The sequence below is a fragment of the Microcebus murinus genome, chromosome 11 (genome assembly GCF_040939455.1).
Source record: "Microcebus murinus isolate Inina chromosome 11, M.murinus_Inina_mat1.0, whole genome shotgun sequence".
NCBI lineage: Eukaryota > Metazoa > Chordata > Mammalia > Primates > Cheirogaleidae > Microcebus > Microcebus murinus.
This window is the reverse complement of record NC_134114.1, coordinates 58932149-58945196: the sequence shown is the minus strand read 5'-3', so window position 1 is coordinate 58945196 and position 13048 is coordinate 58932149. Positions and strand designations below refer to the sequence as shown.

General features: G+C 32.5%; 1 protein-coding gene across 5 annotated transcripts in view; it reads left to right on the top strand.

Annotated features, from left to right (window-relative positions):
* SSBP2 (single stranded DNA binding protein 2) overlaps positions 1-13048 on the top strand; it is a 277732-nt gene that overhangs the window by 207490 nt on the left and 57194 nt on the right. For all 5 annotated transcript variants that reach the window (XM_012784369.3, XM_012784370.3, XM_012784367.3 and 2 more), the window contains one exon: positions 12647-12706. In XM_012784369.3, coding sequence (XP_012639823.1) covers positions 12647-12706 — 60 coding nt within the window. The remainder of the gene's footprint in view (positions 1-12646; positions 12707-13048) is intronic.

Sequence of the window (13048 nt, the reverse complement as noted above, 5' to 3'; positions counted from 1 at the left end):
TGAATCTGGGCTTTTAGTGTACTCATTACCTGTATAATATACATTGTAACAGATAAATTTTTCACAGATGCGTGTTACAAACTAAAATTTGAGAATTACTGACTAAAATTGACAATGACATTCAGCACCAAATATTTATTGCCCCTCTTATGATAGAATCACTACAGTAAACAAGATAAATAGAAATTCTTGTCCTTACAGAACTTAGAGTCCACCAAGAGAAATAATTAATATTAATCAAATAATAAAAATAAATTATTATTTTTAAATATATGGTATATTTGATAGTATAACGGATAAGGAGAAAATGAAACAGAAAAGGAAAATAGGCAGCATTGCAAAAGTTGTGGATAGTGAGACCAGAGAGGAACTCATCACGAAGATGTCATTTGATAAAGACCTGAAGGAAGTGAGGGAACAAACCATGTGATATCAAGGAGGAAAATGTTCAAGGCTGAGGGACAAGCAAATGCAAAGTCCTTGAGTTCAAAACATGACTCGTTTTTCCCACATACAGTTAGATGGTCTGGGTAGCTAAAGTGGAGTGTCAACTGGGGAGAATAGTTAGATATGAAGTCATAGGAAACAGAAAGCATTGATAGGTTATTATAGAGACTTTGGGTTTTACTGTGAGTAAAGGATTTGAACAGGGTCATTCTGGCTGCATGTTGAGATTAGTGTGTAGGAGGAAAGTGTGGAAACAAGGAGACCAGCTTCGATGTTACTACAAAATTTGGGCAAAAAAAAAAGGTTATTATCCTACCAAGGTGGTAGGTGTGGTGAGAAGTGATTGGATTATCTATTTTGAAGCTAGAGCCAAAGGATTTTGGTAATGATTTGGATATGTGTTGGTGAGAGAAGGAGACATGTCAAGGGTGACTACAAAGCTTATGGCCTATTCAGCTGGAAGAATGGAGTTGATATTTACTGATATATGAAAAACCTCAGGTTTGAGAGGGAGTATCAGAAGCTTAATTGTAAACTTATCAAGATTGAGATGGCTATCAGATATTCAAGAAATGTTGAGCAGGGAACAAGATATCGGAATCTGAACTTCTATGGTTGAGACTTGAGCTAGAGATATAACCTTGAGAGTCATTAGCATATGGATTATATTTAAAGCCATGAGTCTGGTGACATCACCAAGATAGTGATCATAAATGAAGACAAAAAGCTGAACAATGATGAATTCTGGGACACTCTAATGTTAAGAAATCAGGGAGATGCAGAGGAACCAGTAAGAAGGAAAGCTCATGAGATAGGAATAAAACCAGACAATGTGGTATGCTAGAAGTCAAATGAAGAAAATGTTTCAAGGAGGAGAAGGATTAGCTGTGTCAAATACTGCTGATAGGTCAAATTAGGCAATGACTGATAATTGACCATTGGATTTACCAACAAGAAGGTCATTAGTGGGCTTGTTCAGTGCAGTGGTAGGGGTGAAAGCCTCATAAAAGTGGAACCTAGGATAAGCTTGGAAGAGAAATTGGAGGCAATGAGTATGGCCAACTCCTTCAAGGAGTTTTACACTAAAGGAAAGTGAGAAATGAGGGAGTAGCTGAAGGGAGAAGTCAGAGAGATCAGAGAAATGGTGCTTAGAGTGAACTGTTGGCTACTCTGAACTGCTGATTCCTGCTCAGGGACAAAGTAAAAACAGCTCGATTGGCAACAGTGGGAAGAGAGTATTGGCTGCTGCCAGGTATCATCCATTCTTCCAAGAAGTCACGTACCATCTTGAACATAAGAAATAATGCCAGGGAATAGAGTAATTGAATACCTTGTGTACAGTAAGATGTTTATCAAGAAAGAGTAAAGAAGAATTAATGACTTAGAATGCCCACAAATGTGAATACTACCTGATTTCTTTTATTTTTGTATTGTATAAATGATCTCTGGCATTACAGATAGCTTTGACATCAGTAAATATTTTTCCATTTGAATTTTTATCAATTATGTGTACATGTATTTATTTAAGACATGTTTCAAATTGTATATTTCTACATCTGGGGATACAGAAATAACTTGAATTTGTGCAATTTGAATTCTTATATTTATACTCTTAGCATTAGTCAAATTAATAAGCTTTAGTTTCAAAACAGACTTTGGTGCAATAATAATTTCTAAATTTTATAAAATATAAAAATATTTTCTGTAGAAATACTATCTGATATAGTTTATTTTTTTTCACAAATCAGTATACTAATTCAGAAACACTACCTTATATAATTTAGATACGAGTTGTATAGCTTTAAGTATAGACTTCATGTTTATTGGTAAGTAACCAAAGAAATATGAGAATATTATTTCATTTCTAAAAAAGTAAAAACATTCAGCCAGTTATATCAGAAGACCAACCCCACAGGCCAGTTTCTTTAACAAATGTGATCTCTGCATGGAAATTTGAAAGGACTACTGCATAATCAGTAGAAACTTCCCTAGCATATCAGGATATCAGAAGGGTAAAAACAAAGTGTCATGTTATTTTGCAATGATACATTAAAATAAATTGAAGTACCTTTCTCTGATGCTAACTCTCATCTGGAAGAAGTTTACACCAAAGTATGAATGAATATAAAGTAGGGAAAAGGGAAGATAGAAGGATATATTTGCGTTCTTTAATGAAAAGTTAAGGTGGTTTTTAAAAATTTTTATAAAGTTTTTTATTGAGTATTTTTTGATTGAGTGAGCCTGATACTTTACCCTAAATTACAAATTTCAAATATTTATTTTTATATCCAAACTGTTATTTTTTAATGTGGGTAGATTTGTTGCTGTTAGTTTAATTGGTAGTAGGAGGCAGCACAAGAGCATAGTAGGATACCAGCTACTTGCCTCAGAGACACCAAAAAACGTGTGTCTATGTGTATTTATGATTATAAATAGATTTAGACAAATTATTAAAGTTTTTTATAGAATTTTATCCAAATTTTCATAATTTATTAGACCAGTAGACAGCATAGTTCTTATTTACACTCCTGAAGTCTATTGCCACATATCTTTATCCAATGACTACATGGTAATGAAGCCTTCAGAAAAAGTCTCATCTTCTTGAAAAGATCCATGATGTAAGTGACCAATTTTGGTGCTAAAATAAATCTGTATCAAAAGAATCAACTTCCTTGTAACTCTATGCTGTTTTGGGTTAGCCTTGCCAAAATAACATCAAGGAAACTGGATCTGTTATTGCTCTACAGTTATTTTATGTGAATTATTTTAATTAAGTGTTGATGATGAGAGAATATCTAAGACATATGGGAGATAAACTACATACTTATGCTTATCAGCAGAATATGCCAGCACAAGTATGTCATTTTGTGAGCTAAATTAGTTTAGTACTAGTTGGAATTAAAATATGTTAATCAAGAATGTCTTATCCACTGGGGTGTCAGTGATGTCTGATGGAGATGTTCATGAAAAACAGAAAAGAAACTAAACAAATTAAGATATATGAATTGTAAAGTAACTGTGACAAAATGCATTTGATGTATAATTTATGCATCATTACTTTTCTATAGTAAACTCATGAAGTATTTCATGTAATTATCAAAACAAAACTATGTGAATATTCTTACCATATGAAAGATGATTGAAATGAAATAAGGAAGTCATAATACTCTGTAATGATTTTCAAAATAATATCCTCAATGTTATTTATTATTGATAGCACTACTTCAAGAAAGTTAATACATTTAAGTAAAAAAAAAAAAAGATTTGCTTGTAAGTAAAATACAGAATAGCAAAACAGAATAGAATCTGTATAGAGAAAATCATATACAGTAAAAGGAATTAACTAAAAATATAAACACATAAAAAAAAGTAATGGTTTTTAAAAGACTTTATGCTTTTGGTTAAATCTTATAGTGAACATATATTTGACTATGAATAAATAATTATCCTTGTCATATTTATAATTTTCTAAAATTATGTTTTATATTCTAGAATATCTTATGTTACAGAATTGTATCTTCCTATATCTGCTTAAAACAGTACACTGAATTGTTCTGTTCAGTGTCAGAGGAAACATTGATTCTATGTCTAAAGCCATGTCTGCATACGGCCACGTAAGATAGATATGTGATCTTTATGTCATTAATGTAGTTAATGAAGATAACCCATATTCTTCCAGGCTGTATTTCACTTTGTACCTGTCTTTTTGCCTAAATGTTGAGTGAAGCAAATTACTTTTTGGCAAATACCCATTTTCTTACAGATTTTTGATGTAAAGATGGCTATGTACTAAAGACAGTATGATATTAAGAAAGCAGAATGTTTGATGTTCATACTCAAATGCTGAGCCTTTTCTTAACGGACAGAAAATGTGTAAGCTAAAACATGTTGTTCCTGAAATAGCCTGAGGATTATTACCTTTTAATGTATTTTGTTCTGAAAAGATTAAGATTCCATGTACAAACACGGCACTATATGACACATACAACTGAGAGATGAGCTGCTATATAGAATTATTAGCAGTTCTTGTGGCTGGTTTATGCTTCAGAAAAAGATCAATAAGTTACTACACTTTTCTTGTCAAATCATACGTAAATTAACCTGACATCCTTTTATACCAAATAGTAGTTACAGAATATTGCTACTGCTACTCTGTAAAACTGCCTAAGAATCATTATTTTTAACCCTGACACCCCCAAAATAATGAGAGAAATCTAAAGCAGTACGAGACACTAAAAGGCCTTATTAGTCATCTAAATTGTAAATTCTCTTATTTGTCACTGATATGGATATTATAATTATAATTCAGTATCTTCTTGGGGTTCCCAACTCTTTGTTCTTTACCTACTCTTATTAGGTCCTTTGGAAGATATAATTTATCCTAGGATTTTACCCTCTAAACATATAAGCATTTTCTCACTAGACAACCAGTTAGGCTATATCAATAGTATAATTTACTCCTCACAGCATCAGTAAGTACTATTTTTAACAAGACAAATAAATTGGTCAGGTGAGATTTTATACAAGAGGACTGAGTCATCTTTTGCTGGTTTTTAGTCTTCCATAAGGGTTGTTCATCACTTGGTCCATCAGCCAGCTGCTGAGTCAACCAAATATTTACTGAATGCTTGCTCTGTACATTCTCTCACATCATGTGCTAGCTGCTTCCTTCTCTTCCTTGTGAAGCACATTATAAGTCATCACATTGTAATGAACAGCTCTATTATAATGATGACACTCAATGCCACATCCATCTACCATGTTCTCTATTCACCTTCTATTCCCTGTCAGCATTTAACTTAAAAACACAAATAAGCGGACTAAACACTACATGTATTATCAAATCGCCACCAAAATGTTCAAGAAGAGAGATATAGACTTTTTAATTTTATTTAATTTTAGTTGTTACATTTCTTTTTAGTCTGGTGAATCAAGATCACATGCTAATTAGTACTTTATATGCAAATTAACTTGCTTCCCTGAAATACCACTGCCTTTTCAGCTTTGCATATTTGAATGGTAGCTAAGGAAAAGAATTCTATATTGAATAAGTGGCTGCACAGTTGTTGGGATCCTGACAAAGTGCCAAGTCAGACAATTTATTTATGGTCAATTTGTCATAAGAACAAAGTGTGTACGTGTGTGTGCGTACCTGCCATTAGTCTAAAGGTATCCCTATAGCAGGGTGTTACAGAGGTAAGAAAACTAAAATGGCAGTTAGGAAAGTTGGTCTTTGGTTTTCTCTTACATAAAATAAGGAAATTGATCTAGTAAACTCTAAAAAGTTAAACTTCTTGCTTTGACATGTGTCTAAAAGGCATATTTAAATAAAATTGCATGTCATATTTTATTATAAATGTATAATACAAAACTTGTAAAACTTCAAATAATTTTGTGAAGTCATTTGTTATGTGAATGGTTACTTGCTAAATTGTCAAGTTCATATTTTCTTAAACTTGATAATTACATATTTCAGTCATTAAAAAGTTTTAAAACTTTTAAGTTTTCAGATTTAGAAGCTAATTTCACTTGAATCATTTTGTCCTCAAAACATCCAGATTAACTTTAAATTAGATAAGTCCTGTATAATTGTGTGTTTTATAATGTACCTCAACTTCTAAGTTTTTTGAAGTATAAATTGTCCTAAATGTTAATTTTTCTATTCTAAAGAAGTTAGTGTATTATTCTCTTTATCTTTGATTTGTTCTAAATTGTGCTCATAAAATAAAATATAGAATATAGAAAATGCTTAGTGATTGGCATTTTAAAGGAAGTTTTTTTTTTACTTTTTAATGATTTTAAATTTTCTTTATTATCAATTTATAATTCAAGACTAAGACTTAAAGAATTTTTAAAGCCAAGATGAAACATTTAAAATGAGATATAAGGTGATTTATATAATTCTACATAAATTTTAGGTATTCTAAGAAATGCCAGCTTTATTTTATGGAGTAATTACCTTGACATTAAGGTAATTACTTGCTCTAATATTGTTTTGTGTTCTTTCCTCCAAAGTGTGAGTTTCCTTCATATCAAAGTATACATTATACTGCAGTGTACTAAATCCTCAATGATGAATGGTATAAACAAGTGCTAATGAGAGAAAGAAGCCTATAGAAATTCTTTAAAGAGGAAGGGACATTTAACCTGGCTGTTGGGGAATTAATAGAAATTTACTTGGCACAGAAAGGATAGTACACGGTAATCACAAGGAATGTTGGTGAATCATATTTATATTTTTTAAGAAACTATTGATAATGTTAGACAATATTAGCAAAATGAACATTTAGGCAATGTATCATTTGAGATGTATAGATTTATCATGTATATCTTAAAAGAAGTTAGGGCTGAAAATGGTTTATATCACCCATAATTTCAGTACTGGTAAATTATTTATAAAATAATTCTATTGAGGGGTCCGAGACCTTCAGAGAAGATAAGAATTGGAATGAGCAATCTGCCTCTACTAGTATGGGGAAGAGAGAGAGCTGATTCCTTGTATTTCTTAGGGAATTGGAATAAAACACTAAGGGCTTTTGAAAGATCAGTTAAGAAGAGGGAAACTACTACTTTCCACTAACAAAAAAGACAAGGATTAAAGGAAAATGTCTCATAGGAAGACAGAGGTTTAAAATTCCATGAATAAAACTTTATATTATAGAAAATAATAATCTTTTAAAGTTTCATGGCATTCATTCAGAAATAAATTATAATTCTAAGTCAAATAAATTTTCCCCTAAAAGACTAGGGAATGAGCTAAGTACTTGGTTTGTATATTTCTATTAGAATATTTTTTTTCATTTTGTCACTAAATATTTATTGATTTTTTGACTTTGTATATATTTTTATTCCTTTCACTTTGGATTATCCCATTCATTCTAGGCTGTCTTAGTTCAGGCTGCTAAAATAACAATGTCATAGACTGGAAGGATTAATCAACAGAAATTTATTCCTCAGAGTTCTGAAGGCTGGGAAGTCCAAGATCAAGGTGCCAGCCAATTTGGTTCCTGGTGAGGGCCCTCTTCCTGGTTTGCAAGGCCAGCATGCTTAGATGGCAGAGAGAGAAAGATCATTTCTCTGTGCCTCTTTTTTATAAGGGCACTAATCCCATTCAAGAAGGCTCTACCCTCATGCCTTAATAACCTCCGAAAGGCCCCACTTCCAAAATACCATCACATTGGGGATTAGGTTTCAACATACAAATTTTGTGTGGACACAAACATTCAATCTATAACATAGGCAAATAACTGAAACATGTAGAAATGAGAATTTGTACCTATAAATGTAGATTCCATGTGTCAGAGTATTAACTATGCTACCCGGTTTCTCTTACATTGCAAGATAAGGCCCTTTTCTTTATGAGTTTTGTCTACCTTGGAAACTGTTTTTTTTAAAAGCATATCCCTAATTTTCAGTCATTCATAGTACTACATGTTCTATCAAGTAGGGATGATGTAATATGTCTTGAAGGAGGACACCAGATTGAAATATTATTTTCTTTGGGTTTTCATTGATACTTGCCATTTGGTTGAAGAGAACATTCTATTTGTTCCAGATTAGTGGACTGATATAGAAAACAATTTTTGCAGAAAATTGTTTCTCCTATTAATTATAAGACTATGAACCTTGAAAAATTCTAAGCAGAGGGCAGTAATCTTTATCTGCTTTGTTCACTGATCTGTCCAGCCACCTAAAACAGCGCTTTTGTGGGTGTTTAAAAAATATTTGTTGAATGAACAAATTTCTACCATACCTTCTATTAATAATGGATAAGTGCAGCTTTTTTTATTCTGCTGATTGACCTTTAATCTGACACAACAAAGAGTTCCATTGTTTATTGGAGTATTTCTTCTTAAACTGGGTTTTCTTTGTTCTCTGCAAAGCATGGTAATAATTTTCTCCAGCTCCTTAATAAAGATGGTTTGTGCCTTAGGAACATATGCCTTCATGCCCACTCGTCACCTCACCTGCACACACTCCAACTGTTTACAGCATATCTACAATATGCAAACCTTTATATTTAAGGGTAATAATGAATTGACACAGAATCATGGGTCCTTTATTTTATAAAGAACTTTAGAAATCATGTGGTTCAACTCCCTCATTTTAAGGTTGAGAAAACTGAAGCCATGAAAGTTTATCATCTCAGGGGCCCCTCTGCTAATCAATGGTGGTACAAAAACTAAAATCCAGGTCCTTGACTCCCAGTCAAATATTACTCCCACACACATTGTAAACAACTCTTTCAAGGGGAAGGCTTTTTTTTTTTTTCAGTTAAAATACTGATTTGCCATCATGATACCTTCAGGCAATATTTGATGCCCAAACTATTAAAAAATAAAAGAACATTGCTCCAGATACAAAGAGTAAGTACACTTTAATAACCAAGACTCAAATTTTGAAGAACCTGTTCTTCCCAGGTTGCTAACGCAGGGAGTACTGACATATCTGTCAGTAGATACAATTTATATCATCAGTAGGTAACCTGTTAGATTTGCATTTTGCCAAAAAAGAATTTAAATTTTATTTTATATTTTGGATTGTATTTGAAAATAGATTGATTTCTAAGTAGTAAAGTACAGATATTAGTACAGAATATTCTCAGTTGCTAGTATGCAAACTCTTTTGGGTTCTGTTTCTGTGTCTGGCCAAGCTAATTCACTAGGCAGTTGGGGACTTAGCCAGGCGTTCTCAAACTACGGCCTACAGGCCACATGCCGCCCGCCTAGGACATTTATCCAGCCCGCCGGGTGTTTTTGCCACCGCTGCCTGTCCTGCTTAGCAGCCTACTCGTCCCGGGCCCACAGTGAGCACTCTCCAAAGGACTCAGGGATAGTGAACTGGCCCCCTGTTCAATAAGTTTGAGGACCCCTGACTTAGGTAATTATCTAGATAATTTAAGGTAAGACTTAATCTGAATAATAAGAGCTTATGTTATAACAGCACTAATAATAATTTTATATTAAATATTCTTCAACCATAACAATATTTATATTTTATGTAAAAGTAGTAGATTTTTATCTAAATTAACTAGATTTTTGTCATTTTATACTTTAAATTGCATAGATAATTTATAAATAGTTTTCAATATTTTTGGGTAAAAAACCCACATAAATTTGAACTTCCTTTAGGGGGACATATAAGAGCAAATAAATTGACTAAAAACAGAATCTGTGTCTCTTTCAATCTTATTTTGTAGGAACCTGCAGGTTCCCAGCAAACACATGCACTGACCCTCCTTTACAGCAATCCCTTGATAAGGCCTCACAGTCAGGGAGGAAGGTAGAGACAACCCCATTACAATATATTCATTCAAATGCCATCCACTAGAGAAAAAAATTTTCTTTTCAAATATGCCATTAAATTTATACTGTAACATCTTTTTATATTCAGATGAACATGCAAATCTCAAATGTTGGATTTCAAATAAGGCATGTCTAAGTACTTATCTCAACATTTGATATTTAGTAATATTTTTCACATAATTTCTACCTTATATTACATTTCCAAGTGATTTTATTATAGATAGGAATGATTAGTAACCTATTTTTATTTCTCCATATTTCAAAAATTGATATACTTTGAATTATAAATATGTTATAAAACATCACCCTGTAAAAGATAGGCAACTGTTACAAAACCTATGACATAATATTTAATTATTGAATTTTTAAAAATGAGTCCAGAATTTAAAAGATAATTTCTTTAAGTGATATTAGGTAATTTAGAAAGGGAAGGGAAAATAACAAAGGGAGTATGAATATTAGAGTAAGTTTCTAGTCAGCAGTATATAGTTAACTTATTAGTCCAATTTGGAGTAGAGTTTCAGAATGATAAAAAAGAGACAACTTTGATCAAGTATGTGAAAGCTAAACATTTTAAAAATCAAACTTTGTTAAAATTGGAAAGCCTTCTTAAGTTTTATCAGCTGGAGATAATAATAGGACCTGAATAACCCACTGTTTCTGTCCATATAAAATGAACTCTAGGGAGCACATTTGTATATAAAAACACAGTGAGCAAAATGCCAAATTGCTTGCTTATTGGTTTATCAGACCCTCCAAAAAGATACTATCTCCGAAAGATACTATAGAAAAAAATCTAGACAGTATAAATTAATTCAAATTTTATTTTTCAGAGGCTGTTTTAAAACAGCCCTGGAAAACACGTATGGCCATGAACTACATGCCTAATTTCTAAAAATGTTTTTAAGTAATATATTGTAAATGTAGGATTTAATTCTGTAAAGTGCTATAAATTTGACTTGCCTAAGCCTTTGTCTACTTTGTATATGCTAAATTCTTAATTTATATTAATCTATTTTCATATGTTAATAATATACAACCATTTAGATTTGATGATTTGTTTATATTACATGAAAGCAATAATCTTATATTTAAGTAATTATGTATTAAGATATAATTAAATAAAATTATCATTTTCTATTTCTAGAAAAATATAATAAAGAAAAATGTAATAAAAATAGAATTTTGAAGCCGGGCGCGGTGGCTCACGCCTGTAATCCTAGCTCTCTGGGAGGCTGAGGCGGGTGGATTGCTCAAGGTCAGGAGTTCAAAACCAGCCTGAGCAAGAGTGAGACCCTGTCTCTACTATAAATAGAAAGAAATTAATTGGCCAACTGATATGTATATAAAAAATTAGCTGGGCATGGTGGCGCATGCCTGTAGTCCCAGCTACTCGGGAGGCTGAGGCAGAAGGATCGCTCGAGCCCAGGAGTTTGAGGTTGCTGTGAGCTAGGCTGACGCCATGGCACTCACTCTAGCCTGGACAACAAAGTGAGACTCTGTCTCAAAAAAAAATAAAAAAAAAAAAATAGAATTTTGAGTAACTTAATAAACTTCTAAAAAGGTGGCACCTAAATCTGATCAAAAATATTCTCAAAAACATTCTCTTTCCACTCAACATTAGAAAATCACTATAATGATACTTTTAGTATATTTTTCTGGACTGTTTCTGGACTGACAGATTCAATACATTTTAGGAGATTTTGACTCATCTAACAACATAAATTAACTTGACTTTTAATATGAGACTATTTTTTTTTGTTGTTAAAAAACATATATATAGTTCATAATCTGCTAAGGTCAAAATACACAAAGAAACTTTAAATTTTAGTCAGCACACTGGCTCATTCCTGTAATCCCAGCACTTTGGGAGGCCCAAGCACGAGTATTCCTTGAGGCCAGGAGTTCTAGACCAGCCTGGGAAACATAGTGAGAACTTGTCTCTACAAAAGATTTAAAAAATTAATTGGCCATAGTGGTGCACACCTGTGGTCCTAGCTACTTGGGAGGTTGAGGCAGGAGGATGACGTAAGCCCAGAAGTTCAAGGCTGCAGTGAGCTATAATAACAGCACTGCACTCCAGCCTTAGTGACAGAATGTGACCATGTCTCTAAAAATAAATAAATTTAGTCACTTTTTTTTTTTTGAAACAAGTTCTTGTTCCATCTCCCAGGTGGAGTGCAGTGTCTATTCACAGGCACAGTCATGGCACTTACAGCCTCCAACTCCTGGGCTCCTGGGTTCAGGTTCAAGCAGTCAGTCCTGCCTCAGCCTCCTGAGGAGCTGGACTACAGGCACTACGTCTGGCTTAGTCAATTTTGAATTATAACAAACCCACGATGAGGGAAAGTCAAAGCTTTTTTTGACTACAAGTGACCCTTAGAGAAGAAATTTCTTCACCACTCTAAACAGAGCTATAAAAGAAAAGGTGAAATTGGCAAGTTTAAAATTATTAAAGGAAATTGATAACCAGACCTGCCAATTCAGTCAGAAGTATATATTAAGAACATATTTGTATAGTAATGTAGCTAGTAAGCCCTCTCCTGAAGTTCTTCTTGAGATTCAGTTGCCTGTTTCTTAATCTTATTTTTTTGCCAGTTAGATATCATTATCTAAATAATAATTCTTATTTAAAAAAATTTTTTGCTGTGGTTACTTTAGTCATCTTTAATGTTTTTACATTTTATTTGGAAAATTTTCTAGATATTCTACAAAATAAAAAATAGGATGGAAATTTTCTTAAAAGCATTTATTATACTGAAAGCAGGCGTATGGGAAAGTAAATTGATTTATGTTTTATATAATTCTAATTTTTAAGGTATTTATTTTCAAATCTGTATTTTACATTGTGCTTTTTAATTTTGTTTTGTTTATTTGTTCGTTTCACTTTATAGCCTTTTATGTCACCTCGGTACCCTGGAGGTCCAAGGCCCCCATTGAGGATACCTAATCAGGTAAGATTTACATGCTACTTAAGTTTTTATAAGGATTGATAAAGATCTTGAAAATGCCACAAATACTTTTTATGTTATATAAATATGAAATTATCCTTTCCTTATCTCATTTAATGCTACTTCTAGTAATATATAATCTGCATAAAGGATTGGCAAACTGTAGCCCATAGGCTGGCTGACTATTTTTACAAATAAAGTTCTATGTATTGTCTGTGGCTGCTTTTACACTACACTACAAATTTGAGTGGTCATGACAGAGACCATATGTGGCTTACAACCCTATAATATATATTATTTGGATCTTTACAAAAAAAGTTTGCTCACCCTTGAAGTCTACTTTAT